Consider the following 27,811-nt stretch of genomic DNA (forward strand, 5'->3'; position numbering starts at 1 on the left):
CTGGGGAACTCGCAGGACTCTTGACTCTCGTCTGCATTCGCATGTGATCGGTGGGGAGTAGCTTGCACAGTGTTAATGTGCACACCAAACGCAAGTCTTCGCCAATAACACTTGGATGGTAGTCAAGATCTCATCATGTCTCTAGAGAAACGCTTCATTTAGAGACTTAGACCCTTCGATATCTCGAACGCAATCGAAAACTCTAGTTGTACAACCAAATAATATATCAGGGGACTGTCAGCCTCACGACACCGTGAAAGCCTTCTGCGTTGAGTGGTGGATCCTCTTCGCTGGACGTGTGTCTCTCGGAGCCGCTCATACAGCGGCTCCTACCCGCCAAGGCATTCTTATATTCTCCTCTTGTCCTTACTCTCGAGCGGAGAATCCAGCCAAGACCGTCTCTGAACTTGCAGGAGCGAAGACAATGAACAGTCAGCAACCTGTGCAAGCATCCTGCGTCACAGTTCGATCTCTGCCATAACCATGGTGGCGAGCCCTTCAAAGCGCCGGAATACCGGCGCCTCTCAACAGCATCAGTCAAATCAAGCTACTTTCGATATGAATTCTACAAAATCTCCCCCGGCGCAATTGCCTTTCGGCTGTACGTTTGACGCGTCTACCACGGTGTTTGGTATCTTTATTGTATCACTCGAAGCTGATTATTCACACAGATGCATTTCAAGACTCTCATCAGATCCCTTATCCTTCACCTCCCGCACCTGCGCCAGGCCCTGCACTGCTCGATGACAGCGAGTCCCATATGTTGGATAGCTTTTTTGACACGCTTGGCTCGTCAGGTTTCGAGGGCAGTGACTTCTTTCTGGAGCGGCCATTTCTAGACAAGACCGGCGAGCCACTTAATTCTAGCTGGTTCAATGAGCTTCCTCCTACCTTTCACGGGACCACGACCTCTCTTCAACAACCTCTTGCAACGCCTGCTTATGCGAATAATGATCATTTGAACTTTCTGCAGGACAATTCTCATAATGATACCTCTGCTGATGTTCTCGCTGCTGCTTCTACTCTCTTTAATAACGGACAAGCAACGCAAACAGACGAATCATCCAATCAATCTCTCTTTCCTCCGCACGCTGTGGACGCCATCTTTCGAGGTGCTCGCGAGGACTTTTCTTCGTCGAGAAGGGCTTCTGTTCCAGTGTACCAAAAGGACTCTACTGGCTCCATGCCAAAATATTCGCCAGTTCCTCGCCAGTCACAGAATTTACCTCCTGGAATTCCCCAGACTCGACATGGCAGCATCTCATATAATCGCAATCATGCTGGTCCCTCTTCGTCTTCTCTTTACAATGCTCACATGACAAAGACTGGTGAACTCCGTTGGGGCTCCGATGTTAGCTTCCTGGCGCATGGTTACGTTGCTCCACCAAATCAAGAAACAGAAGAGGAAGTAACAAAGGATTTGATGCACAAAATGGAATGCTTAGAGCCTCAAATGAGCGCCAATAGTACTGCGCCGCCAAGTCCCTCGCTTCAAAGGCAAAAGACGAAACAGGAAGATAATTTTACCGCCAAAACGAGACCGAAACCTAGCCAGGAAGCTGGCGTGGATGTCGAAGAGGGGCCGAAAGCGAAGAAGCGGAGGAAGAGCAAAGCGAAAATCGAAGACAGAGGTGATCAAGAGTCAGTCACTGTCGCAAAATCAAAGAAGGGGAAATCGGTCGCAAACGAAAGTCGCGTCCAAAATCCTAAACCGCCAGCTATGTCGGCTTCACCAGAGCGGCGCGAATCGCCGACCAACGGGCAGAAGCAACCCCGTGAGAACCTCAGCGAGGAACAAAAGCGCTCCAACCATATCCTTTCCGAGCAGAAGCGACGAAATCTAATCAAGCAAGGATTTGAGGATCTCTGCGAGCTGGTCCCTGAACTAAACGGAGGCGGGTTCAGCAAAAGTGCGATGCTCGTGCAAGCTGCTGACTGGCTTGAAAACATGCTCAAAGGAAATGAGATGCTCAAGTCACAGCTGACTGCACTTGAAGGAAGAGCTAGAAGATGAACCTGAGAGAGCGTCTGCCGCTTTCTCCCTTTTGGTTTTCAATAATGTCGTCTCTCATTGTCTTCAAAGAATGTCGCACTTGGCTTGGAGTTTCGGATTTGCTAGCATTATCTTGGATTGGGTTACCAAGGTGGCGTCGTTTGTGTCGAAGATGGTTTGTATATTTATATCACCTCTAGTCATCAGTTTGGGCCGCGTATATCTTGGTATGATTCGTTGCGTAACCTCCGTATGAGGGGAAATCTTTTGCCTTCCTTTCTATATAACAGGGTGCAAGGGTACCAAAACAGATCTGCATCCCTTTATTAGTATTGTAATACAAGAAGATATCAAAATCTTGCTTTATATATTATAACAATACAATTACTTTTGCATCAAATCAGAATGTTCCCGACAAAAAAAAGTCTGGCAAAGTGGCAGTGTCATATGGTAAGAGCTGTGGTTCTTTTTTCGCTGGTGAGACCTGTGAGCAGCGTCGGCGGAGCAATCGCCGAGGTTCCAAACGCGAACGCGACAACAAACACCAATCCCTACAAGGGACGTCATACAAGCAACAATGATTTGTGGCCAGATCCTGATAGTGAAACTGTTCTAATTTATATCAACCCATTACTATGGTGAGCGAGATTAAAAATTTGTGAACCCGATGAAATGCTGATCATTGTAGCCGGTCAAGAAGCCGGTGCCGCGCTCACAGGCCAAAGGACCTAGTCAAAGAGCAAAGGCACACAGATCGACGAAAGGCCCAAAGGCAAAGCAATCGAGAAAATCTGCCACTACTGCGCCTGAGCACTCTCAGCCGGGCTCTTCGACTCTGAAGCGGAAACGAAGGGGGCCACCATCTCATTCGAGCAATAGAGACCAAGGTGGGTAGATGTCTCAAGGACTTGCTGGAAGGCTTCTGATTCCTCGGATACGCTGACACTCATTTAGATGATTCTTCGATACAAAATTATACTACCCTAAAGCCACGCATTCAACGGATACCAAAAGAAACTGTTACATCGAAATGGGAACCACTTTCGGAGATTGCACAGGCGCGGGTTCGAGACCTGTTCTTCGACGTCGAACGACCCGTGATTGCGCTCTATCGACAGGAGAAACGGAGAGGAGAAGCTCAACATGCTGTCAATGCGGTGGTCCGAAGACTGCAGCAACGACTTCCGCGAATGCCATTTCCACCGCAAACAAAAGACTTGCATTTAGATTATGAAGGTTTACTCAACAGCAATGTAAGAACGGCTCCCTTGGTCGGGGAATCATATCCGATAAGATTGCGGTTGGTGCTGATCAGGTGGATTTAGAATGCTATGGAGAGCAAATTGACTCCCGCCGGTCATACTATTGCTCTACTCAAGGCTCAAATAGCGAAAGAAGATCAGGCATTAGCCTCGGAACGTCAGCAGCTGGCGCGACTGGAGGCAAATGCAGCGGCTGAAGACAGTCTACGAAAACGACGCGCGAGGACTGTATGTTTTCTGCTGGCTGTACTTTTCTGTATTTCCGAAGATTTTGATATTAACATTTATGTGAAGATGCATCCTCTGCTCCAAACTCGTGCCGACGAGACAATTGCCAAGACTGGTCAAGATCGCAGCTTGTTTGACGACAACACGTCTGCTGAAAGCGACACATTGACCAAACAGTTACTTAATGTTCGTATATTGGTTCTCCTCTTTTATTCTCAAAGAAATCAAATTTCATGCACTCAGATGTTGCTGACAATAGTCTAACCGTCAAATAGTCCGACTTGGATGATGACTTGAAGCCGCTCGTCGAGCAGCTATATGGGCACATGGAAAGCATCAAGTCCAACACCGCACAAGTGTCTGGCCTGAGCGATGCAATTGCACGTACTCGCGCTGCTGTCGGCCATGCATTGTATGCACGTCTAGGCGAAGCCGGGCGCCCTCCTCTTATGGACGGTCAATCACTTTGATCTTTTTTACGATATCTGGGCTTTTTTTCTGACTGGCGTTGGACTATGGAAACGACCGACTCATAAAGTCATAGGGTCATGGACTCATGGACATGGGGCAAACAGGCAATATAGGCGTCATTGTGGGGGCGGGTCTCTTTTCTGTGACTTTACGTCTATTCAATCCTCTTCATCTTCGTTCAATATTCTTCTTCGCGTTTTCTATTTCTATCACTGGCAGCTGGGAAATATGACTGACTATTTGATACATTCATTGCGTCTATGCAAGTGGTATTATTGGGTCTAGATCTAAGCAAGCCACTCAAGAGGATTCAACAACGTCTTTCATTTAGTATTGTCTCTGAGGGGAGCTACAAGAGCAAAATAACATGCTGTAAGTTGTTCAGAAATGCAACACGAGCTCTAATAGCAGCAGAGTCGAGGCTAAAGATATGCAGTGTGGTGCAGAAAGCGTTGAGATAATGTCCATGACAACCCTTTGAGTTGGACGTTACTTCTCCTTTTATAACCATCCTCCAATCTCCGATCAGACCAAAATATAACCAACGCCGGCCAGTTCTGTAGCGGCGACAGCGAATGCATACCCGCGATCAAAACCATCACCCTCGGCAACAAGCAAGCGGAAAAAGCAGATTACCCGACCGTTCTCGTCAAACATGGCAGATCCGCATGATCCATCAACTGGGAGAGCCTGGTCAAGCTGTCTCGGCCATAGCCAGTTCATTTTAACCCACCGGTGCTCATCCTCTGCCTCTACAAGCACTAGATGAAATTTCGTCCCAATGTAGAACGCATCCATGGTCCCCGAAAAAGGATTATCCATCGTAAGAAAATCGGCCCGACGGAGATTGACAGCAGAGCCAATTTTAGAGAGGCGTATGGGTTCTTCGCGCTGCGAACTCTGGAATGTTTCGTTTTCAAACGAAATACCCGGACTAAGTTCCACGAGAGCAATACCTGAGCTCCCGAACCTCCGCACAATCTTGTCGATAATCCGTCCATCGCTATTAGGATGATACACTATTTCTTGGCCCTCCGGGAAGGCATGAGAAGCTACGGTTACGTAGCGGGACCCCACAATATCTTGCACCATCACACCGGCCGTCGATAGCAAGTCTGCGGACGCGATCATCAATCCCGGCCGTAAAGTACTGTACGTGCTGTCATCGCGGATAATAGAGGTGGGCTGCCCGAGAGGCTACGCAGCCTCTTGACGTTACTCGCGGGGCTCAGCATGGTAGAATGAAACTATTTGGCAGATCTCGTGCGGCAGATGAAGGCCAGCGGGGTAATCGTTGACCGCAATCACCCAGAATCCAAGGACCCACGAGACCGAAGCGACGGCGACCGACATTTGCCGCTCAGAAAATTCTGATATCGTTGTGACGAGTTAATCGAGGGGCCCCTCGTTACCATCCAGCTCGTGCAGCACATTGTATCTGAATTTTCCTAAGTTACCAAAAGGAAACGGTGGATGTTTATTGTCGTCCAGGGAGACAAACAACGGCATACCAGCGACGGAAATGGGCCATGGTCTTGACGGCAACTCGGTCACTCTGGCGTGAAGGCAGGGGCCATGAGTCTCGATGGAAACTTGATTCGGGTAAAGGCCTTTAAGAACCTTGAACTCTTCGTTGGAGGGCTCGCGAGATATTCCATTCTTTTCCACGAGCAAGAAGTCGAGGACAACATGACGAACCGACATATCAATGAGAGTATCTATACAAACATAACAGTCAGCTTGGTGTTTGAAGTGGCGGTAAGAGAAGAGATTGATAACTTACCAACTTGTTTCAGTGTCTTCGTGGGCATGACTTGGCTCTGCTCAGCCCCATGCCATAAGAGGATCTCTTGGGCGGAAGATGTACGATCTCTTTCCCGGCAGTCTTCTGTGGACTTGGGGTTTTGCTACGAGGAACAGGCTGTGAAGCTGGCTTCCTGGGAGTCAAAGGACTAGCCATTGTGCCGCTAGGGAACATGTCTAGACTTTATAGGGGTTTAAAGATATGATGATAGTGAAGATTGAGCCCGTAGCAAATTGTCTGTTTCGCAGTGAAGAGACAATGAATCATGGCTAGAGGACAAAGAAGGTGTGATGGGGGAAAGGGGAGGAACAGAGGAAGAACGAGCATTGCCTAGGAATGACTTCACGGCTAATCATGAATTATGAACTTAAATCTATACCAGAGGAGTGAATTACATATAGTTTATTTGCTTGGGTAGGAAAAGGAGCAGAAACTTGTTAGAAAAAGAAAGGGTGAATAAAGAAAGAAGGAAAGATAAGATTCAAAAATGTCGACATCTCCCAAATATACACCTATACCAGAAAACAAGACATGTGTATCCACATATATTAAGGGTATATATGAAGTGGTTGGTATAGACTTGAGGGAGGTGTATCTCATCTCATTCTGATAACGGTAGGAGTACTCATAGAGGGAGCTCTGCTTGACAGAAGAATTAGTTGCAGTTAGCTACGTAGTACGTAGTACCTCAGTTAGCTTCCGCGGCGGGGCAGCAAGGACCACTATGCAACACGAGCGTAGATCACGTGGCATCATGCTCTGGGTACTTCACGCCCCCGGCCCTGCTATCACTGCTCCAGCTCGATTCCTCGTGTCTATCCGGATTGACTTAAGCATGCATATACGCATTGGTTACTATATGAGCGATATCTTGACCTTCTCCCATAAGATATTGCCTGCTGGAGTATGTATATATGTGAACAGACTCTTTTACTTTCGTGTTTCACTTCCTTCCGGTAGTTTCTTGCTGCTCGTGAGAGGTGTTTATGATGATATGGTGATCTTGTTTTCATGAGCATGTCATGTCGGCCGCAATACAGTCATCTATGCTTGCTATATGTTGCTTTATTCTGGTGGTTATCCTAGCTAAGCCAAGCTTCCTAGGTGTAGCTCTATGGTTGAACAACTGCCACTGAGCTGCCATAAGATAACCCTCGATGAAATGATTCAACGTGATCAGACCTAGAGTTTGTTGCAGGTCTTTCGATGATTCTGCAATTACCATCTTTCATTTACTGATGCCCTTCGTGTCTTTCGGACACCTGTTGCTTGGCGTTGAGCTTACTCCGCTAGAGTGTTGCTTGTGTTGTCGCTCGGAATTTCCCATTTACCTTGGGGTGACTCTCCGCTCTCTCGTTTCCTGTGTTTGCTCTCGCTCTCTTCCGTTTCACCCCCCATGTTCTCTCTCTAAATCGGTCTCTCCAGCCGAAACTGACGAAATATTCGCCCCTCCCCCCCCCAGCCCCAAAAAGTTATCGAGAAACAAATCCTTACCCCAACCCTCGAGGCGCATCGTCGGCGCCCTGCACGCGCTGCCGCAATTTCAAATACTGCACATTGTATATCCTAGTTACTCTACCCCAATTGAGAGCCTCTTTGTGCCTGCGTCGCTCGCCTGCCGATCAATTGATTACTCGCACGTTTCACCGCTTGCTGCAAGCTTCCCCCATTTGCTTGCGCCTTGGGATTTTCTATCGCAAGCCTCCTCGACCGCCTCTTCCCGATCATCCGCTGCTTTATTTCACACCCCCCACCTTTTGGTCCCCGCACGTCCTAGCACCGAGGACGCGTTGATGACCGAAGCTACACAGGCGTCGGCGACACCGAAAACAAATGGAGCTTCAGACGCGATGACGCCTGGATCCGTCGGCGACCACGGAAGCTCAAATGGCCGCTCGGCGCAGCACTCTTCTTCCCCTGCAGCAGCTGCCGCTGCTGTTACTGGCACAGGCGAAGGTGCCACGCGCAGCCCAAAGAAGCGGCGCAAGGTCAATCATGGTGTGTAATCTACCTCTTTACCCTATTTGTGTAGGGGTTGTTTGATATTTTACAAACTTGGAGAATATTTGAAACTAATGTCTGCCTTTCCTGGTCGAGCAGCCTGTGTTTACTGTCGGCGCTCGGTGAGCACAGCCCAATGCACTCCGTTCCACTTTTCCTTCCCCCCCCTTTCTACAACTCTTATTCTCTCTGTCACGATAGCCTGAAGCCCGGCATTGGCGCCCGGCTTAGCCCCCGCGCATACATGGTGCATGCAGATTGTGCTAACTATTGGCGTTCCGCGGTGCCGGGAAAAAGCATATGACATGCGATTTGGTACGTGAGGTCTTGGGAAATCCCCCTAGTGGTCTGCGGCATCTGGCCATCGGGCTTAGATTGGGAAAACCTTTTGCAAACTGACACACTGCGCCGGTGTTGCTGCTTAGGCTCGACCATGCACTCGATGTATAAAGCGCAACATTGGGCATTTATGCCACGACGAGCCAAGGGATACGGCCAAGAAGCCCAAGGCCGAGCATGGGCACGGCGACGAGGAGCTGGCAACCGCTGCTGCCGCAGGAACTTCAACAACAGACGTTCCTCCACCAAATGGACTACCGAACCCATCGTTTGATCAGGCCCTGTTACCAGACACTGCGCTAAGTCTAGGCTCGCATGTTGCCTCGCAGAGCCGGCCGACGTCGGCGCCTCGATTCCCTGCCGGGCCGCCTCCTCCACCAGTTTCTGGGGTCCAGTCGCAGCCGGGACAACTTCCCAACCAACAATGTCAGTGTCTTTTTCCTCTTCTTCCATTCCAGATATTCTAAATTGCTTGCTTTAAAGTCTTTGACCTTATTCGCCTTCCCCCCTCTTTTCTGCTTTGTTTACCTATCGCGCGAGGTAGCAATGTTCCGGCGCAGGAGCAGTCGTGCTAATAAACCAGCAGTATTGGGTTACAATGACTGGAACCTGGGGGTTCAAGACATGCATAACTTTCACCCGTCCTACCTGTTCAACGCACCCGAGATGACCAACGAATATAACCTGCTCGGCGACTTTCTCAGCACAAGCCTTCTTGACGACGGCGGCATGTACTCGGCCGATGATCTGCACAGTGTGTTCAACGACCCCGCGTTGCTGGGAGCAATGGCCACAAATTTGGGTGACGGGGCTGGGGGTACTGCACTGGCTCCGACGCAACGACATCCAGCTCAGCAACAGCGTCCTCCAATCGCGGCGGATGCGACGGCGGCGACGGCGATGATGACAGGTGGACCAAGCGCAGCCGCTGAGGGTGGTGGTGCCGCCGCTGTCAGTGGCAGTGCCGCGCCCACTGGTGGACCCGCAAGCAACGCGCTTACCCGGCCCGGCGGCGCTACCGCACCTATCGATAAGGCCCGCGAAACGTACTACATGACGGCAGCGGACCCGTCTGGCACAGATGCGCCCGAGGAACGCATGCAACGGCTGCTCAAAGCAAAGTATGATGCTGGACTGCTGAAACCGTTTAATTACGTCAAGGGATATGCGCGGCTGAACCAGTACATGGAGCGCCACATGCAGCCGAGCTCACGGCAAAAGATTCTCCGACAACTGGACAAGTTCCGGCCCAAGTTTCGAGAGCGCATGCAATCTCTGACCGACATTGAGCTGGTGCTGGTCGAAATGTGGTTTGAGCGATCGCTGATGGAGTACGACCGAGTCTTTGCAAGTATGGCCATTCCCGCATGCTGCTGGCGACGGACCGGAGAAATCTTTCGTGGAAACCGAGAAATGGCAGAACTCATCCACGTTCCAATTGAAAGTTTGCGCGATGTATGTCGTCCCATTATATCCCTCCATCTTTTTTTTTTTCTTCTCCCTCCTCCCCTTTCTAGTCTACCACTTGGAGAACATCATACTGACTCGGCTCAGGGCAAACTTGCCATTCACGAAATCATTGTCGAAGAACATCTCGTCAGCTATTGGGAGAAATTTGGCGCTATTGCTTTTGATAATACCCAAAAAGCCATGCTCACGAGCTGTACGCTCAAGAATCCCGATCTCAATTCCAAAGACCCAGAAATCCCTTGCTGTTTTTCGTTTACTATTCGTCGTGATACCCATAATATGTGAGTCATTATCTCTTTGGATTTCCTTGTTCACATGACGAAGCTAATCCGGCCATCTCATTGCAGCCCATCCATTATACTAGGAAACTTTTTACCCATGGATCCTCCAAAACGATAGTCTTGTGCAGTGCCACTACCTGACCTTTTCTTCCTTTTTCTCTCCCTCCCTGTTTCGTGGATCGCAGGTTCTTGAACATCGACTGTAGATGTCCTGACTCCTTTTATTTCCTTTTTTTTTTTTTTTTTCCTTTTATTGTTTTTACTCTGTGCCGTGCGCTTAAAGCTCTCTATTGTTCAAATCTACCTTCCTGTATCCAAGACTCGTGTACAAATTACCTTTTCTTATTGTTGTTTCTTCCCTTTCTATTTCCCCCTTATCAATAGGGCCGCAGTTTATTCTGCTCGTCGGTGCGGCGCCACGGCGTTTCTTTTCTTCTCCTTTTTTCCCCTTATTTTTATTTTTATTTTTATTTTTTTTTGGCTGGCTGGCTAGCTGGCAAATTCTTTTGTCAGGGGCGCGCGGGATATTAGCCTTTTGAGAGTCTTTTTCAAGGGCGGTCTACGGAGTATATATAGTCGTTCCAGGAGTTGAAGAATTCAAATAAGCTTTCTCTCTCTCTCTCTCTCTCTCTCTCTCTCCCTCTATAACAAGTCATGTAACATGTGTATGAGTACATTTATGCCCAATGCGTATTATGTAGTAATGTCGTGTCGAAATTCAAAATGTAATTTTTCAAGATTTAAGATTCAGGATTCAGGATTCAGGATTGAATATATAAGACTAAAAGTAGTAGAGACATGCATCTTGAATACATCAATGGAGAATATATAGCAGGAGCTTCAAGTGCAGTGCAGTGCAGTGCAGGTGCAAGTGTAGAAGTAGGTGCCCAGAAATTGAGTCGTTGAGTGGTAAAGTGGTCAACTGGTCAAGATTCATGGCTGGAGAGGAATGGAAAGCCTTGATAGTAAATAGGTGAAGAGGTGAAGAGATCAAGACCCCGATGGTGAAGAGAGGAAGACGAAAAAGGAGAAAGAGAGAAAGATGGATGGACTGCCATTCCCTCCCTCCCTCACCCACCCAAAAAGAAAAACACCCAAAAACAACCGAAGAAAAACAAAAAAAAAAAACCAAGGATTAAAGTGCTGACGGACCAAGGGACCAAGGTAAATTTATACAGAAAAGCACGATAAAGTGAAACAAAATGCCAAGGGAAGAACCAAACACGAAAGGAGACGAAAAAAAAATAAGAATAGAAAGAAAGAAAGAAAGAAAGAAAGAAAGAAAGAAAGAAAGAAAGAAAGAAAGAAAGAAAGAAAGAAAAGAAGGACAAGAAAAGAAGGACAAGAAAAAAAAAAAGAAAAGAAAAAGAAAAGAAAATGGACTATAAATAGACTTGTTCTGAAATGGAACTTCGAGAGGAAGAGCAATAAAAGAAATAGAAGTTTTGGACATAGGGGTATACTGCAGGGGGAGTGGGAGACACACGCGGGTAATATCTCGTAATGGAATTGGATCGATATATGTTGCGTGGAAGGGAGGGGTATGGAAGAGAGGAGGAAAGAATGGAGGAGGAGGGGAGAAAGAAAAAGAAGTGAAGAGTAACGATGGGAAGGAAACGAGATGGAGAACCAGAGGGAAAAAATATTTAATCAGAAAAGAAACAAAAGAGGAAAAAAAAAAACAGGAGCCAAACAAGAGAAAATAGAAACGACGAGAAAGGAATAGTGAAATGACAAGGAATACGATGAAGATATAGGACTAAGATGATAGAAAGCTAATAATTAAAGCGGGCGAACCTCTGACGGTCAACCCTCTGGCGTTCCCTCTGCCCGCCGTCTTGCACAACTCGCCACATGCCCCGCTCTCTCTGCCTTCTGACATCGGATCCCTCCGGCTCTGGGCGAGCGCGCAATTGTTCCTCAATAAAGTCCGGAGCTTCCGACTCAGTCGGGCGACATAATTCAGTATAGCGGTCAGCCGTAATGAGGTTGTTGTCACGGAGATACGCAAAGAGCGCAAAATCTGGTCTAGCCATGGACACGTCGTCACCGTGACGGTAGTGGACGAGCTCAATGTGTTTCATGCGGGCCTCCCAGGACCGCAGTCCGTCTGGCCCATCAAACGTGACGTCGCATATGCAACAAATGTTTCTTCGTGGCGGGAGGACATCGGCGCCGAAATGGTCTAGACTATGCTTCATCCAGTCGTCGAAATGGACAAACGTGGCGCGGCAGGCGAGGAAGAAGAATGGGCATTGAAGCGGAGTGAGGTGGTCGGAGATGAGCGTCCCGTCGTCGGCTTCCTCAAGAATAAGATTGCCTCGGACTTCAGAGGCGCGGCGGGTGGAAATGGTGCTGCTCGTGCTGGTGCTGGTGGGTCTGCTGGTTCTGAGGGGAATGGTTGTGTGAGTATGAGAGCCGGCGCCAGCGGCAGAAGTGCCGCCGCCTGATGGAAAAGCGCGAGGACAGGAAGACGAGGAGAGCGCGAGAGAAGGAACGTTGCGAGAGTCAGTCGAGCTGAGCAAGGTGTGACTGTGATCGGAGACGTGCAGGGAGGAAGAAGGTCGAGGGCAAGACTGAGCAGAAGAGCTCGAGAGCGGAGGTTGGCCGCCCCGTGGGAACCGAGTCGGCAGAGCAATCAACGAGGCGAGTCGACTGTCGCTGGCGTCGTTGATGTACGCTTGCAACTGGGCGCTATTGGCCGGAAGTTGGTTTGAGGGCGGGACTGTGTTTTTGGGTGTCGTCAGTTGTGGGATATTCAATTATGGAGTAGCTCAGTATACGGTTGTTCGTTTTGAGCTGGTGTTTTGAAGCTAACGAAAATGGCAAGAAGAAAAAAATAATGACGCGTGAACTTCAAGCAATATCGAACGGAGGAGAAGAGAGTTGCGGTGTAAGTGGTGCAGAGCATACTCACGATGTCTTTGCAGCATATCGAAAAATAATCTATGGATCAAGGCAAAACGCACAGTCGAAAAGAGGTACAACGAGAAAGCAAGGAGGATATATGGATCGTCTCATATATAAAGCAAAGCTGTATCATAAAAATCAAGGACTTCTTCTGCAGAGACTTGGTCGGGAAAATCGCGGTATTGATTGTAGCCTTGATTGACAGCAGCTTGGGAAAGGGTCTAGCACGCCGATAATGAAGTGGGTGTAGCGGGACAGCTGAACCGACTCTTTAAACCGACAAACCGTACGTATAGTTGGAGAACGAGTGATCATAAGCCAAGAACAAACATTGCCATTTTTTGAGCCACAAAAGTGTGTGTCTTCGCGTCTTTCACTTGTATCAATTCGTGAAAAAAGAAAGAAGAGAAAGACTCCAGATAGTGTCTCCCGGTGCCGATAGAGAGGAATATGGGGTTAGACGAAACCCAATGGCAACGAGTAATAGTTATCGAGATTTGATAGCAAAGGAAAACGTAATACCGCCGAATTGGGGAGACCAATAGATGGTTTCAATTCGCGAAGTGGTGGTGCAAAGCTCACATCACCTGCCTGGCTTGCAGCTGCGGCAGCGCCTAACAAACGGAGAATAGTATTTGGAAGGGATTGACAGTATGGTGCTCTCCGATTGGGATCAGTTGATGATTGTCCAAGAAATCTGACGAACAGTGTAAGTATCAAACTGAACAATATTCGGCATATAGCAGCCCCTCTCCCGCCAAGTCATTTAGTGACAAAAGTTGCAAGTGGCCAGCAACTTGTCGATCCGTCGCAGAAAGTTAGGTTTGCACGAGCCAAGTCCACAGGCTGGGGGATCTGACTGGCCATAGGGAGACACGCGCGAGCTTATCGTTTGGGATACGGAGTTTGTGGAGGTGCGGGAGGACCCGGTCACTTCCGTTTGTTTGGCTCGGCCGTGGACCCAATGAGGTTTCGAGGATGATGCCAGGGGGCGGACAGATGAAAGTATACAAATCCAAGGTGAAAGAGGTCGATGCTGCTTGCTTGAAACATGCCAGTCAGAAAAGCAACACTCGGTGTAAGAAGTCGTTTCAAAAAAGTCCAGCCATTAACGATGCTTCCATTTGGCCTTGCGTTGGATTTTGTGGGCCCATTCCCTGGTTTCGACTTTCGTGACCTGTCGATGAAGCCATGCATACCCCATGTGTAGCATTGGCACTGAAGACCAATCCCGCAATGGGCTTTTCCTGAAAAGATCAGGAAGTTGATTCTGTTTAGAGATCGCCAAATACGATTGCCCAACTTTTTTTTTTTTCGGCGAACATATAAGTTATCCGATTGAATTTTATCTCCTGCTGACAGAATTAGCAAGAACACCTTGTTCTTTCAGCGTTCAAATGTCATGGAAACATGCAGAAGACTTTCAGGAAGGATTTTGCTGCGCTGGAAAGACTGTCCACCTGGTGAACAAAAATAAAAAATGAACCATCGAATAATTTGGACGAAAACACTCGTTTCAGCCTTCTAGGTCAAATAGACCCTCACGTCAAAATAGAACTTACTGCATGGAGTAATTTTCTTCTGTCCTTGCAGAGTTAATCAAGCAATGTAACAAGTAGAAAAGCTCATCAATTCGATACAGCGAATACCGGGGCCAAAAAGCTCGACTTCAAAAGACGAACCCAGGTCAAGTGACCACGTACAGGCCTCAACCGACGGCATAGCGATTTCTCGATATGATTTATTGGCCTTCATGGGCAAACGAAACGTCGGAGCACAAAAGCTTGACAATAATTTATAATGGCATCCGAGGACATGGCGTTGTATATCAGTCGAGATGAAATGGCTGCCTATTCAGCTTGACTATAAACACAGTAAGTAAGCGTGCAATACAGTGGGAGCTTTTCCCGAGATCGTCACTAAACTCGGCTAGAGATTCCCCGTTTCATCGACTTTTAGAGTTATCAATTTAGCGCGCTCTACTAAATTAGTGGTCTTACAGCCGTACTGGCGAATTCTAATAGGCAGCAGAGACAATGCTATAAAGCAGCTCTTGTAAGAACAAAGCAAAGTTCATTGTGCACTTTTGAGCAAATGCTCATCCCAAAGATAGGGGTATAGCTATGCTAGACCCGCAAGTCGTGCTTGCCTCCCTCAAAGGGTGTACTCGCGCTTCCTCAGGCCCGGCCGCGGAACGAACCTCGATGGTTTCCTAGTTGCCGGCTGGCGCTTCAGAGCTGCTGATCTTCCACTTTGAGCTATTGCAGCAAGATCGCGTTCCACTCTCGCCTTGAAAGCTCTAAGGTCCTTTATCTCCGCAGATCTCGATAATTTCAGTTCAAATTGCTCCCCGGCCTCCGCAGCGCTCCTCTCCAACTTCACCCTGCACATGGTGACTTTGCGGTCTTCCGCCCAAACACGCGGGGTCTCATTGAGGCGCTCTAAAGCAGTGTAGATGGACTGCCTCACAATCTCCGAAGTTGCTGCAAATTGTCGAGATAAGATGGCAACGTCCTCCACAACTGCATAGACGCTGTTCAAATGAGCTGCGAGCTCCCAGATGTCGTGTTCAGGGTCTGCCCGATGCTTCTGCAGGAAAGAGTGATAGATTTGTTCCTCGTAGAATTCTGCAAAGTGAAAGTACAAATGGCATTCTGCCTTGGAGAGAGCTTGAACTGCCCTGTAGACGAGGTCAGTACTATCCAGTAGCATCTAGCAAAAAAACAAAAGAACCTTTGGCTGACATACCTAAGCCTCTCTATCCAAAGCACAACCGCACTGCGTAATTCGTAAGGATCGATGAGAGATTCGAGCCTGGGAAGATGAAGCTGCAAATCACAGAGCGTGCTGAATCTGCCCTGTATGCTACGTTGGATGGTGTCATATGCCATTATCATCGAATAGGTGACTCGCATCACTTGCTCAAGGATGGGATCTTCGATTATATGACGATTCGAGGCGTGGAACAGTGCAATATGAATGTGCTTTATCATGTTGATCATTATCGAGAAAAGACGGACAATATTCTGCTTGATCTTGCCTGAGCCTAGAAGATTCATGAGCTCAGTATGGTGATTGACAGTAGCCTTAGGCATCTGAGTGACATTTGTAAAGACATTTGTAAAGCCAGCGTCGTCCAAGATGAGAATGGGCAAATCCTGGTCAAAAGGGTGAGCTGCAGACATCACATTGTAGGAAGTTTGTGCGCTGCTTGAAGCAGATGAGTTGTATCTAGCATCCCCAGAAGAGCTGGATCTTGGCGTCGCCATTGTCTTGAAATTGAAGCTTAATGGCGCGTTGGCATACCTCTACAGCTCACAAAGAGGGAGACGTGTGGATGGTTGACGTTCCACAAACTTCTGGCTTAAAAGATGTTTTCTAATCAATTAAAAGATAAGGCTCCGAGGTTTCCTAGGTTTTCCAGACTGATCTGGCAGTCGTGATTCACTGAAAGACTTAATGGATGCTGCCTATAAAGAAACATAACATTTCCACAAGCGGGGACTCAGTAATGATTGAGCCAAGAACAAAGAAAAAGAACAAAAGTACAACAAATATATGAACAATCCGATCGTAAAGATTGTGTCTTTGTAATTCACATATGTAGATGTGAAATGCAGATTCTTGCAGCCTCTGCTTCAAGAAAATTCAATGCAAGAGGAATTCCTTCATTCATACTTTTACATATATTCTAGCATGACGATTTTGTACCACTTTGGCTTGGCTGCTAAGCCTGTAGTAGAATTATAAAAATTCAGAAGATTAGCATGGACCAAGCAAATCATTCGTGGTATGGTCGAGCAGTCCCAGAGAACAGGATCAAAACGATCCATATTCAAGATTCCGCAGACGTTCGATCTTCGCACGTTGACTGATTGGCACGTCATTGGAAAGGACAGTGACAACTCAAAGTATGTGCGGAAGAGGTGATGGCAGGCTCAAAACCTGATAGGCTTTAGAAAAGAAAAACATGCTCCTGAAAAGACTCGATTGGGCGCAGTCTAACAATTGAAAAATGTCTTTCGTTCAGTGGGTATCTGGAGAGCCAAGAGCTGCGAAAAGCTAGATAGCAATCACAAGTCTTTCTTCCTCTCATTCTGTGTGGCATCTTCGTCATCTTCATCACTCTGTACGTCCATTACACGTTCGCCAGCATTTACGAGCACTCTGCGGCTCCAGGCCCTAACTCCTCTATACACGCCCTAAAAAATAATTAGCAGTTTAATCTTGTATGAATGAGCAAGTCGCGTTCCTTACCCAAAGAAAAGTGCAGACGCCAATAAACACAACAGTCCAACTAAGAGAAGCAAGTCGATCACGTCCCGATCCGCCGGGCCGACCGCCGCCCACGAGGCCAGAATTACGTAAATTCCACCATTGCCACGGAGACATTGCAAGTAGGACCTTGACGAAGCTAAGTAGTCCGAGAGAAGCTAATCCCTTAAGAAAGTGTTCGATCCAAGGCGAGCCTTCTTCTAGCAGGACAGGTTCAATTTTGGTCCGTGATTGGAAACGGGGTGGATTGACAAGGGTCGAATAAGGATCGAGGTAGAAATTGATGATAGGGTCAGCAACAAAACCAAGGATAAACATAGTTAAGAATAAGATTATTAAAGTCATTGATATTTGGGTTGCTGTGGCAGGAATATAGTGGTTAGCAATTATACTTTCCGTTGAATGGTCGCACCATTAACTCACCAGTACTACTGATCCACCTCCCCCATCGCATCCTCTCCAACTTGTATCTGAACCCGCATGTCGGGCATTGCCAATAGTTTCTTCTTCCATATCCAGGATCTGCGTTTCGCCACGCCTGCAGACATCCCTCATGAACATATCTTGAAGAGCCCTTACACTTGCAGGGACTGATCAATCTGCCATAATCGGGATCTGCAGAGACGTAGGAAACTTTGGGAGCAGACTGAAGAAAGGTCGGAAGGAACTCGGACTGAGGTTCAAAAGATGGGAGGACTGTCTCAAGGCATATACGACAGGTTCGAGGTGGCCAATATTGCTGCGGTCGAGGGTTTGAACGCGTTCCCTCAGTTGTTCTAGCATGTTCATTATGATGAGTATTTTCCGCCCGTGGTTGATCCGCTGGTAGATCGCTTGGCCAATCCCATTCGTCGCGAAATGCCCCTGGCGGCTTGCTCTGCTTGGTTTCCATGGCGGCTATGCTTCATATATGTATGTCAAAAGGGAGGTTAGATGGTTACTGTTAGTACATCTGGCTTGCCAGCATTCAGCGTTTATGTAAACATGAAGGATTCGCTGAGCTTAGTAAGAGGAACTCGAATATTCGGCCCAGAAAAGAAGAAAAAAAAAGCACACAGAGAAAAAGAAGAAAGAAATACAAGGAGGCGCCACTAAAGACCACCACCAGAGCTTCAGGCAATCACGTCCTCAAACTTTGTCGTACTGCTCATGCAGGCGAAGCAGATTTTTCTGTGGAAAACGTGGGAAGAAAGCGATTTTGAGCTGGAGCCTCGGAGCTGACATTTTTGAATGGCCTTTGGTCGCTAAACGGGATTACATAATCAAGCGCGATCCGCGTACTACGACGGTAGCCTTCAGACGAGCTCGATGATACAAGGTCAAGCTTAAACTGAGCTCTGTCGAAGGGCTTCACAATTCCTTGCCATCATTCTTTATAATAAATTTGGATAGAGTACGCGAAATCATATCTCTTCCCGGTCAGCACAATCATGGCGGACCGATACTCGTTCTCTCTTACAACTTTCTCGCCCAGGTAAGCCACCTCTTTGAGCTGCTTTACTGAACCTTTCCTATTAATAAAAGCAATGCTAACGTCAATCGCAGTGGTAAACTGGTTCAAATCGGTATGAAAACTTTCATGGGCCGCTGATCACCCACCAAGCCTGGAAGTTTTGCCAAACGGATCTGTACTAATGTTCATTTCGACAGAGTATGCACTCAACGCCGTCAACCAAGGTGTTACATCATTAGGAATCAAAGGTAGCCTGGCCTCTTTGCATAGCTGTGGACTTGTTGAAGCGATACTGATAGTTTCTTGTTCATTAGCCACAAATGGCATCGTCCTCGCGACCGAAAAGAAGTCATCCTCGCCCCTAATTGATCCTCCTTCGCTTTCTAAAGTCAGTCTCATAACTCCGAACATTGGTATGGTGTATTCCGGAATGGGGCCCGACTACCGAATTCTCGTCGACAAGGCTCGGAAGGTCTCACATACTGGCTACAAACGTATCTATAATGAATATCCCCCAACGAGAATATTGGTGCAGGATGTCGCTAGGGTGATGCAAGAGGCTACTCAATCTGGTGGTGTGCGGCCATACGGAGTCAGCCTGCTCATTGCTGGATGGGATGACGGCATTGAGCCTGAGACCGAGAAGGCTGCGGAAGCTGGCGATGCTGAAGCCGAAAAGAAAGTCTCTGGAAAGACTGGCGGTATTCTAAAGGGCGGACCCAGTCTCTACCAGGTGGATCCCAGCGGTAGCTATTTTCCTTGGAAGGCGACCGCTATTGGCAAGAGTGCAACTAGCGCAAAGACATTTTTAGAGAAGAGATACACAGAGGGTTTGGAACTCGAAGATGCGATCCACATTGCTCTTCTCACACTCAAAGAGACAATTGAGGGGGAGATGAATGGAGAAACAGTTGAAATTGGTGAGTCCCTCTAGCGTCTTTAAAAAGACTTCATTCTAACTGCTTTTCAGGCATTGTAGGACCACCTGCAGACCATCTTCTGGGTTACGAGGGGGTTGAAGGAGCGCAAGGCCCAAGATTCAGGAAGCTATCGCCTCAAGAGATTGAGGATTACCTCACAAGTCTTTAAAGGTAACGAAACCGGGCGCACTGTATGATTTTCTTTTCTCATGAGATGTTTCCACGTGCATAGAAAATGCATAGAGCTTTTTTCCATCTGCAGTTTTGCATTCTGTATCGCATTTTGTGTGCTTCTGTTCGCGAAGGTAATAGTCTCAAAATCACTTGTAAACCGCGTGAGGTTACTATGCTTCTAAGCTTGCTGGTGGTTTTGTGTTCCCATCTATTAACTAGTTCCGAAACTGCTAGCATGGTTTTGCAGCTTTGTCACACTAGCATGTTTAGCAAACAATCGTTTTCAGCGTCATATCTGGCCTGTGTTTGCAACTACATATGCACGAACCTTTGTTCCAGATGCTTTTCTCTCTAACCCTCAACCAATCTCCAACTGAAGATGAATAGGTATTTGTCACACCCCAGCTCGGCATTTACCGTTCTTCTGAAGGGTAGCATAACCATCGGTTAAGGTGGCGGAGGATTTCCCCTTCCATTCAAACCATTTGATTTTCTTGTCTATCCGCCTCCTCCTCTCTCTCTAATGCATACGTCTGAACTCCATGTTTCAGTTCTCTAATCTGGCAACATGCCCGACCAGCTCGAGGAGATCTCTGACCAAGGCCCGCGGGGACCTGTGGACGAAGATGGTCCAAAGCTGGATCAAATCATGCAAGCTCGTGGATATCAGATGGAGATGTTTGAGGAAAGCATGCGACAGAACATCATAGTTGCCGTGAGTTTTCGGCATCCAGATCTGTTAGCCAATACGAATTAACGATCCTAAGATGGACACGGGTAGTGGAAAAACTCACGTGTACGGGAGTTGTTCGTTTTGTTGCCGTAATTTAATTGAATGTTATGCAGCACTCAATAATCTTCTGTGTAAGGTTAAGAGTATAAATATCTGACAGCTTCATCTATTAGAGCGGTAATGCGAATTGAAGCAGAGCTTGAAAGACTCCCACTTCATAAGGTAATTCTATTTTATATTTATCTTCTTCCTCATGGCTGTTAACCAATTGTCAAGCTTGTATGGTTTTTGGCTCCAACTGTGGCACTATGTGAACAGCAATATCGCGTCCTACAGTTGCATCTTCCCGTACACCAAGCTCGGTTTCTTAGTGGAGATATAGTCGATCGCTGGAGCGACCAGCGACAGTGGGATGCCATTCTCAAAAATATTCGCATCGTTGTTTCAACTCATCAAGTTCTTTCAGATGCTCTCACCCATGGTTTTGTCAAAATGGAAGCTCTGGGCTTGATGGTTTTCGACGAGGGTAGGATTAGCACTCAGGAACCTGCTTGAGCCCAGAACACTGGTTTGCTAATGTTTTAAAGCTCACCATTGTATTAAGAACCATCCTGCAAATCGTATAATGCGTGATTTCTATCGTCCCTTGACGTTCAAAGGACCCGGGTGTGATAGACCGCATATATTGGGCCTCAGTGCCAGCCCCATAATTACAAATGACAAATTTGGAATTCAGTAAGCGCGCTGAAAACACTCCGTCCATACGCACTTATTGATATCATAGGGTCATTGAGGGAAATCTAGACGCAATCGCTAGGTCTCCGAAACGTCATCGAGAAGATTTGTTAAAACAAGTTCATCACCCCGCCTTAGTCAACCTCTTTTACCCCAGGCCCTCAATGTATGCAAATCACGGGTCTTTCGGCACTCAAACCCTCCGAAGCCTTCTGAGTGCATTTAATGAGCTTGACATCAGAGACGACCCTTGGGTCATCTCGCTCAAGTCAAGCACGGATCCTCGGGATCAAGCTGTTCTCCAAGAGATTTTGGTTAATCATAAAACCTACACCCACCAGCAAATCCAACTCCTCGTCAACCGCTCCATCAATATTTACCAAGAATTGGGAGGTTGGGCGGCGGACATATATATCAGTTTCTGCATACGAAGGTTTAAAGCGGCCGTGGTAGCAAACGATGACTTGCAGCTTTCGTATACAGATGAAGAAAAGCGATACGTCTATAAAATTTTGGACAAAGTCTACCTTATTTCTGACGACCAAGCTCTTCCTGAGTATTTGACGGAGATTACAGACAAGGTACGATGTTTACTGAAATTCCTCGTCGCCGAAGCGAGCCCGACTTTTGCTGGGATAGTGTTTGCAGAGCGACGTGCTACAGTCGCCGTTTTATCACAGATCATTGCGCTTCATCCAGATACACGGGACCTATTCAAATGTGGTGCATTCGTTGGTCTCTCTGGTAGTTCAAGACGTAAACGAAACATCGCGGATCTTGCAGAGATTAAAGATCAATGGAGCCACCTGGATGAATTTAGGGATCGAAGCAGAAACTTAATTGTTGCAACAAGTGTTTTGGAAGAGGGGATCGATGTCCCAGGCTGCAAAGTAGTCGTGTGCTTTGACAGAATACCTAATGTCAAGTCTTTTATCCAGCGGCGAGGACGAGCAAGACAAGCCAAGTCCAAGCTTGCGCTATTGTTGGAGGAAAATTCCTTGTCTTCGGTGGACATCTTCCACGAACTTGAGCGCGAAATGAAACGCATATACGAAGATGACCAAAGGGAATTCGAGGCTTTACAGATTCAAGAGAATGAGCTTGAGCAATCGAATCAGAAACTCCAGGTTAACTCTACGGGGTATGGCGCATTTTCTTTCCATTATTATGGACTGAATGACTGACCAGCTTGAAGTGCGCTCTTGACCTTTGACAATGCAAAATCTCACCTCTACCATTTTTGCAACACACTCTCTTCAGACGCGTATGTCGATAGAGGACCACGATTTTCTATCGAGGAGGACCGATGTGGCAATGTTCGCGCTCGGGTTGTTCTTCCCTTGTCTGTTGACCCTTCGGTCCGGACTTTTATCGGGAAATTTTGGTGGAGAACAGAGAAGGCTGCAAAGAAAGACGCAGCGTTCGAAGCATATGTTGGCCTTTATAACGCCGGGCTCATAAATGACAATCTTCTGCCGCTAAGGCTGCCAAAGTCTGAGTTTGATAGAACTGCTGTCGGAAACGAACAACTCGCAGTGCTGTCTGTGGATGAGAGGCTCGATCCCTGGGCTGGGATTGCACAACAAATAACGCACTCCGATAATCTGATCGGGTCTAAATTGACCGTCGAAAAGGCAGGTCAACAGTCACTAGATATGTTAATGTGGCTGCCTCATGCACTGCCTTCGAACATTCAATTTCAGATACAGTGGGACATTGCAACCGTTTTTTCGATTGCCCTCGAAGGCCAAGCCACGAGGCGTTCTTCGACGGACAATTTCACTCATCTTTCCGAAGCGAACTATCTGCTCTATAACTCCGTTTACCGTTCCAGGATTGAGCCTGGCCGCCTGGACTTTCCCGCCCTGTTTACCCCTAATATCGCGCTCAACGTGATGCAGTCTTGGACAAAACGTTCGGCAGGAGCGTTACCTGCTTCTGATGCACTTGTACAAAATGCTGGGCTTGCTGCTGTTGGATTGGTCCGCAATCGATCCCGTTTCGGCGCTCCGCATGTTTTGCAGAGGACGAAGCCTCTTGATGATTGCCCTGATTTGGAAAGTATCCGTGAAGAGGAAGACCTCTTGGCTGACGGACCTTATCTTGAAGTTTGTCGTCTTAGCAAACGGACGGATTTTCTACATGCACTTGCATTACCATCGTCTGATCCGGGTGATATTTCACGCCCACCTTTACGATATCTGCCGATCTCACAATGCGACGTGGACATTTTGCCGTTCATATACGCTCAATTTGCACTATTTATTCCGTCGATAATGCACCAATGTGGGAAGTGGATTCTAGCCCAAAGACTATGTGAGACCACGCTTTCATCAGTGGAGTTCAACGATTTAGACCTGGTTGTAACCGCCCTTTGCGCCTCTTCCGCGAGAGAGGCCGTAGACTATCAGCGACTAGAGTTCCTTGGGGATAGTATTCTCAAATTCAGCGTCTCCCTGCAATTGATGGATGAGCACGGCAATTGGCATGAAGGATACCTTAGCGCCGAAAAAGATCGTCTTGTCTCTAATTCGAGACTATCCAAGGCATCGACGCATGTTGGCTTAGATAAGTACATTTTAACAAAAGCTTTCACTGGCAGCAAATGGCGTCCAAATTATATCTCCAATCTTCTCCGTCTCGAGGGTCTGGAAAAGCGGGAAATGTCTAGCAAAGTACTTGCAGATGTTGTCGAGGCATTGATTGGTGCAGCTTTCATTGACGGCGGATACGAAAAGGCATTTAAATGCTTAAAGGTTTTCCTACCAGAAGTAAATTGGCTGCCATTGGAGCAGCGAAAGAAGTCGATATATGATCAATTCCCGTCTGACCAAAAATTGCCGCCGGTGTTTACCGAGCTTGAAGTCTTGGTCGGTCACAATTTTGGAAAGAAAAGGCTGCTTCTCGAAGCAATGACACACGCTTCATTTTCGGGCGATGTCTCTGCCAGGTCATATCAACGTTTAGAATTCTTAGGCGATGCCGTCCTCGAGAACTTGGTAGTTTCTTATCTTTTCCGGCATAATCCGCAACTGTCAGTGCAGGAGATGCATCTGATGAAGACGGCCTTGGTTAATGCAAATTTTCTTGCCTTTTTGTGCCTAGAGTGGCTCATCGAACAGGACCGAATCGATGTCCTTGTCAATCCGTCTTCTGGTGAGTTTGAAGAAGTACACGCTCCGGTTCAACATCACTTTTGGAAGTTCATGCGTCACAATTCCTCTGCAGAACTGGTCAAAGCACAGAGGGCTGTTGTCAGGCGCCATGCAGAGCTCCGAGAGCAACTCAAAAATGCCCTTGTGCATGGGAACGTCTACCCGTGGGCTTCCCTGGCGAGTCTGGGGGCAGAAAAGTTCTTTTCCGATATTGTGGAAAGTCTCCTTGGTGCCGTCTACCTGGATGCTTCTGATGCTTCTTCCGCATGTGAGAAAGTTGCTGAGCGAATTGGGATACTGCCCTATCTTCGTCGACTGGTTAGCGGGCAGGTGCATATGTTGCATCCAAAGGAGGAGCTCGGTCGGCTCGCCAGCAACAAACGCATCCGTTATACCACTGGTATCGAAGAAGTCGAAGGGAACAATAGATACTGGTGTTCGGTCTCCATGGATGAAGAGAAGATCTGTAGAGTTTCCGATGGTGTGAGCAGAGTTGAAGTTGAGACGCGAGCCGCAGACAATGCCTTGAAGGTACTCTTTCAAGAAAGACCTCAATTGGAACCTTCACTGGAACAGCCAGGGGAAGCTGCACAGCTAGAAGATCAGATCTATTCAAGTAAAGAAGGTGATAGAGACTGACTCTAGGCCTGAGGTCATTGACCCCTGCCAAGCCGCCACTCCGTCTGCGGTTGGATATATTTTCGGTCGTGACTTACCGTTCGTTTAGTCTTTTCAGTCCCATATCAAGGTCTTCACGGCAAATTTCTCAATGAATCATCAGTAAACAATTATTTTTGCTCCTTACGCGGTAAAAGCTTCTTGGTGCAAAGTTGGCTGCAAATGGGGAGTACCTTTTATTTGTTCTATAGTTATATTTCTTTATGACAAGTCATTTGCCGAGAGTTGTATTGAGATGCCACAAAGGAGGTAAACTTATTGCAAATCAATATCTGAGTGCTTCCCTTCTGTCCTTTCTCTTTGCGTGATTCTCACGGCTTCAGGGTATCTATTTGTTATGAGAAAGGCCTCGTGAAAAAGGCGTCCTGGCTTAGGATGAGTGCCATGAGACGCAGCGACCAGCCCTTTCATCGGGACACGCTCGTGGCTGGGCAGCTGAACGAGCTAGTGTGCGGCTTCGGGAAATCGGACATTTATCCGTACAGCCATATGTGGTTTGACTAGGTACATTCAGATGACAGTAAATCACGATACGCAACATATCAATGGAAGTGTCAAATCGTCGGCGAATATGGTGGTGTGGGTTGTAGATCCCAGCATCCCCAGATTACTTTGGAAGACTTTCTTTCGGCTGACTTGGGAGCCGATTGGTCGGATTTGCAGAATGATTGCACTTTGTTCTTGTTTGATCCGCAAATCCTTTACCTCGGGGCCCATTGACATGCATCAGAGAGTATGTTTAACCGTGGTCCCTTCAAGCAACCAAGGTTGACCATTTGGCCAAAAGGCAAGGTATGAGCCTTAGCCTACACGTGTCGGCTTGCCCTAATTGGGTTCATGGCACTCCTGGGGCGTGTCCCTTTCAGCCTCTAGGGAGCATCTCTACGGCACCCAAAAAGATCGATGACGTAGGAATGCCTAAGGTAGGCACTCTCAGCCGTTTAGCGAGTATTTTTGCACGGGTTTTAAAGACAGCGGGAGAACCAGTACGATTGAGAGCGGATGCCCGGCTTGGGGAGCCCGGCGGAACGCAGCTGACCACCGCAAAAGGTCCCAGAGAGCTCTCTCTCGGAGCAGCCGGTCGCCAGGCCGATCGTCCAATTAGTGGCGTGTTTTTGAAGGTCTGATGGTCGGAATAAATTAATGTTCCTAAAGTAAAACGGATTTAGGGTTCCCTAAATTTTGCGACCGGGGGCGTCTTCAGGATAGAGCAAAAAACATGAAGAGCGAGGGGAAACGGTAGAAGGGGGAGATGTGGAGAAGTGAGTCTAACACTCCGCGCTCTAAGCTAATCACAGCCTAGCCCGCTCATCATGGCGCCTTGGCAGTCTAACGCTAAGGTAATTGTGGATTAGCTCATTTCTGTTGCGTCTCTCCGCAAATGTGGGGAAGGAGATGGATTAGATAAGCAGGCCGTGCGCTTCGACACCACACAGCAGCTGGGGGATTCGAGTAGGCTGAGGGTTACAGTGCGGTCTCACTGCATGACTCCTTCACTGATGTGGTTAAAATTGAAGCCCGCGCTGCTGACTGCGCTGCATTTTTGCAGGGGTCTTGGAGGAGCTTTGCACCAATAACTTCTTTTGCAACGACATCTTGAATTGCGCTAAGCAGGAGAGAGAGAGAATGAGAATGAATGGTCACAGGAGTCCCTTTTCATTGAAGCATTTATGACTCGGCTGTCGAGTGACTTGCTAGTCTGTCATGCAATGACGAACGCGGGGACCGAGGGGCGCCGCCCGCCAGCTGACGCCTCCAACGTAATGGCAACGACCTTGTCCAACTCTCCTCCACCATCCACTATCCTTGTTGCGGCAAACGCCTCCATGCTTTCCTACTCTCATTCCCAACGATAGAATGCAAAGAGAGGGGCATAAGGTAGGTAGGAGCAGGTAACTTGTGGGATATGGTACAGGTCGTTTACCCCACACACCCACACACACACCACCGCTTCCTTCATTGACGGACTGGAGATGCACTAAATTATGCAGCGGCCGACGCGAATAAAGGCCGAAGGGTTTAGGTGCTGGCCCCCAACGGCGAAGCTCAAAAGCTTTCCGATGATGACAGGCAAAGGCTGATGTGCCGTAGTCTCTTCCGAGGTTGTCTGTTCCTCGTAACTGTTAAGCTATACTCCCTTAGCCTTGTCACGGCTTGTTACAGCACACACCCGCTCCGGCCTTGCGTCTTTAATTCCGCGCTCATATTTAGTTCTCCGCCTCCCACCTCATCGTGCTGTTTCCACTCTTGTCAGCCTTCTTGCTTCGCTGTCTTGCTGCCTTTTCTCTACATTTGAGGCTCGCACTTCGAATAGAAGACTCATCGCAGCTGAATACCAAGAGTGGTTGCTGAATGTGATTGCTACTCATTTTGACATTACCTCTCCGTGGCTACTCCACTGGTTATTGTCTGCTGCCCGCCTCTCCGTTCTAGCTAATCTGTTCTCAAAATGGCCGACCCTATGCGGCATGACAATTCGTCTGGTGAGTATGAAAAGAGCACCAAAAACCAGACGGAACACGCCGATTATGTCGACCGTCCAAATTATCCAGAGCATCGTCCTTCCCAGGTGAACATTTCCGATTCCCGTCGAGCATCCGTCACTGCTGCAGAACGTGCTCGTCGCAACTTGAATGCCAAACTCGCCAATCCCCTGGCAGGCTACAGCCATGCTGAACTGGAGCAACTGGGCGAAGAATACGCCCTTAAAAACCAAGTGGGCGAAATGGAAGATGTGCGAGCTTTTCGTCTCGGAGCTGTCTTGGCTCAGGATCCTGCCCGTTTCGACACGGTTAAAGGCCTAGAAGAGGGCGAACTCGCAATTCTGCGCAAGGAATTTACGCACCGATGGTCACAGCCAAGGCTGCTCTATTTGGTCATCATTCTTTGCTCCACCTGTGCCGCTGTGCAGGGAATGGGTAAGTCCAGC

General features: G+C 47.8%; 11 protein-coding genes across 11 annotated transcripts in view; 6 read left to right on the forward strand and 5 right to left on the reverse strand.

Annotated features, from left to right (window-relative positions):
• Positions 1-40: 40 nt before the first annotated feature.
• Positions 41-2,430, forward strand: L228DRAFT_250426 (hypothetical protein). The gene is made up of 2 exons (XM_018333334.1): positions 41-601; positions 672-2,430. Exons 1-2 carry the CDS (start codon positions 484-486, stop codon positions 2,012-2,014), a joined length of 1,461 nt encoding a protein of 486 aa, XP_018185561.1. The 5' UTR covers positions 41-483; the 3' UTR covers positions 2,015-2,430.
• Positions 2,431-2,606: 176 nt separating this feature from the next.
• Positions 2,607-4,191, forward strand: L228DRAFT_250428 (hypothetical protein). The gene is made up of 6 exons (XM_018333335.1): positions 2,607-2,631; positions 2,682-2,880; positions 2,948-3,246; positions 3,319-3,483; positions 3,550-3,669; positions 3,759-4,191. Exons 1-6 carry the CDS (start codon positions 2,629-2,631, stop codon positions 3,951-3,953), a joined length of 981 nt encoding a protein of 326 aa, XP_018185562.1. The 5' UTR covers positions 2,607-2,628; the 3' UTR covers positions 3,954-4,191.
• Positions 4,192-4,479: 288 nt separating this feature from the next.
• On the reverse strand, positions 4,480-5,765 carry L228DRAFT_270768 (hypothetical protein; the record flags this gene model as incomplete). Its single annotated transcript, XM_018335447.1, has 4 exons — positions 4,480-5,104; positions 5,174-5,324; positions 5,466-5,672; positions 5,738-5,765. 4 exons carry the CDS (start codon positions 5,763-5,765, stop codon positions 4,480-4,482), a joined length of 1,011 nt encoding a protein of 336 aa, XP_018185563.1.
• Positions 5,766-8,445: 2,680 nt separating this feature from the next.
• Positions 8,446-10,122, forward strand: L228DRAFT_263320 (hypothetical protein). The gene is made up of 3 exons (XM_018334482.1): positions 8,446-9,553; positions 9,653-9,849; positions 9,916-10,122. The coding sequence occupies exons 1-3, from the start codon at positions 8,645-8,647 to the stop codon at positions 9,965-9,967; spliced, it is 1,158 nt and encodes a 385-aa protein (XP_018185564.1). The 5' UTR covers positions 8,446-8,644; the 3' UTR covers positions 9,968-10,122.
• A 711-nt stretch (positions 10,123-10,833) lies between these two features.
• L228DRAFT_33484 (hypothetical protein) lies at positions 10,834-11,463 on the reverse strand. The gene has a single exon (XM_018336494.1). The coding sequence runs from the start codon at positions 11,300-11,302 to the stop codon at positions 10,985-10,987; it is 318 nt and encodes a 105-aa protein (XP_018185565.1). The 5' UTR covers positions 11,303-11,463; the 3' UTR covers positions 10,834-10,984.
• On the reverse strand, positions 11,154-12,782 carry L228DRAFT_273338 (hypothetical protein; the record flags this gene model as incomplete). Its single annotated transcript, XM_018335593.1, has 2 exons — positions 11,154-12,574; positions 12,767-12,782. The coding sequence occupies 2 exons, from the start codon at positions 12,780-12,782 to the stop codon at positions 11,625-11,627; spliced, it is 966 nt and encodes a 321-aa protein (XP_018185566.1). The 3' UTR covers positions 11,154-11,624.
• A 1,831-nt stretch (positions 12,783-14,613) lies between these two features.
• On the reverse strand, positions 14,614-16,068 carry L228DRAFT_263322 (hypothetical protein; the record flags this gene model as incomplete). The annotated part of the gene is made up of 4 exons (XM_018334483.1): positions 15,508-16,068; positions 14,960-15,439; positions 14,760-14,766; positions 14,614-14,622 (listed from the first exon to the last, which is right to left on the reverse strand). Exons 1-4 carry the CDS (start codon positions 16,026-16,028, stop codon positions 14,614-14,616), a joined length of 1,017 nt encoding a protein of 338 aa, XP_018185567.1. The 5' UTR covers positions 16,029-16,068.
• A 671-nt stretch (positions 16,069-16,739) lies between these two features.
• L228DRAFT_33563 (RING finger domain protein) lies at positions 16,740-18,163 on the reverse strand. The gene is made up of 3 exons (XM_018336495.1): positions 17,458-18,163; positions 17,017-17,393; positions 16,740-16,961 (listed from the first exon to the last, which is right to left on the reverse strand). Exons 1-3 carry the CDS (start codon positions 17,924-17,926, stop codon positions 16,833-16,835), a joined length of 975 nt encoding a protein of 324 aa, XP_018185568.1. The 5' UTR covers positions 17,927-18,163; the 3' UTR covers positions 16,740-16,832.
• A 301-nt stretch (positions 18,164-18,464) lies between these two features.
• On the forward strand, positions 18,465-19,576 carry L228DRAFT_270773 (N-terminal nucleophile aminohydrolase; the record flags this gene model as incomplete). The annotated part of the gene is made up of 5 exons (XM_018335448.1): positions 18,465-18,508; positions 18,580-18,599; positions 18,685-18,735; positions 18,802-19,407; positions 19,458-19,576. The coding sequence occupies 5 exons, from the start codon at positions 18,465-18,467 to the stop codon at positions 19,574-19,576; spliced, it is 840 nt and encodes a 279-aa protein (XP_018185569.1).
• Positions 19,577-20,149: 573 nt separating this feature from the next.
• Positions 20,150-24,843, forward strand: L228DRAFT_214035 (hypothetical protein; the record flags this gene model as incomplete). The annotated part of the gene is made up of 7 exons (XM_018330019.1): positions 20,150-20,296; positions 20,349-20,445; positions 20,475-20,536; positions 20,591-20,840; positions 20,902-21,049; positions 21,099-22,190; positions 22,245-24,843. The coding sequence occupies 7 exons, from the start codon at positions 20,150-20,152 to the stop codon at positions 24,841-24,843; spliced, it is 4,395 nt and encodes a 1,464-aa protein (XP_018185570.1).
• A 2,226-nt stretch (positions 24,844-27,069) lies between these two features.
• L228DRAFT_33643 (MFS sugar transporter) overlaps positions 27,070-27,811 on the forward strand; it is a 2,798-nt gene continuing 2,056 nt past the window's right edge. Inside the window, exon 1 of the mRNA XM_018336496.1 lies at positions 27,070-27,800. Within this exon, the coding sequence (XP_018185571.1) occupies positions 27,332-27,800 (469 nt within the window). The 5' untranslated portion in view covers positions 27,070-27,331. The remainder of the gene's footprint in view (positions 27,801-27,811) is intronic.

Source organism: Xylona heveae (genome assembly GCF_001619985.1).
Source record: "Xylona heveae TC161 unplaced genomic scaffold L228scaffold_11, whole genome shotgun sequence".
NCBI lineage: Eukaryota > Fungi > Ascomycota > Xylonomycetes > Xylonales > Xylonaceae > Xylona > Xylona heveae.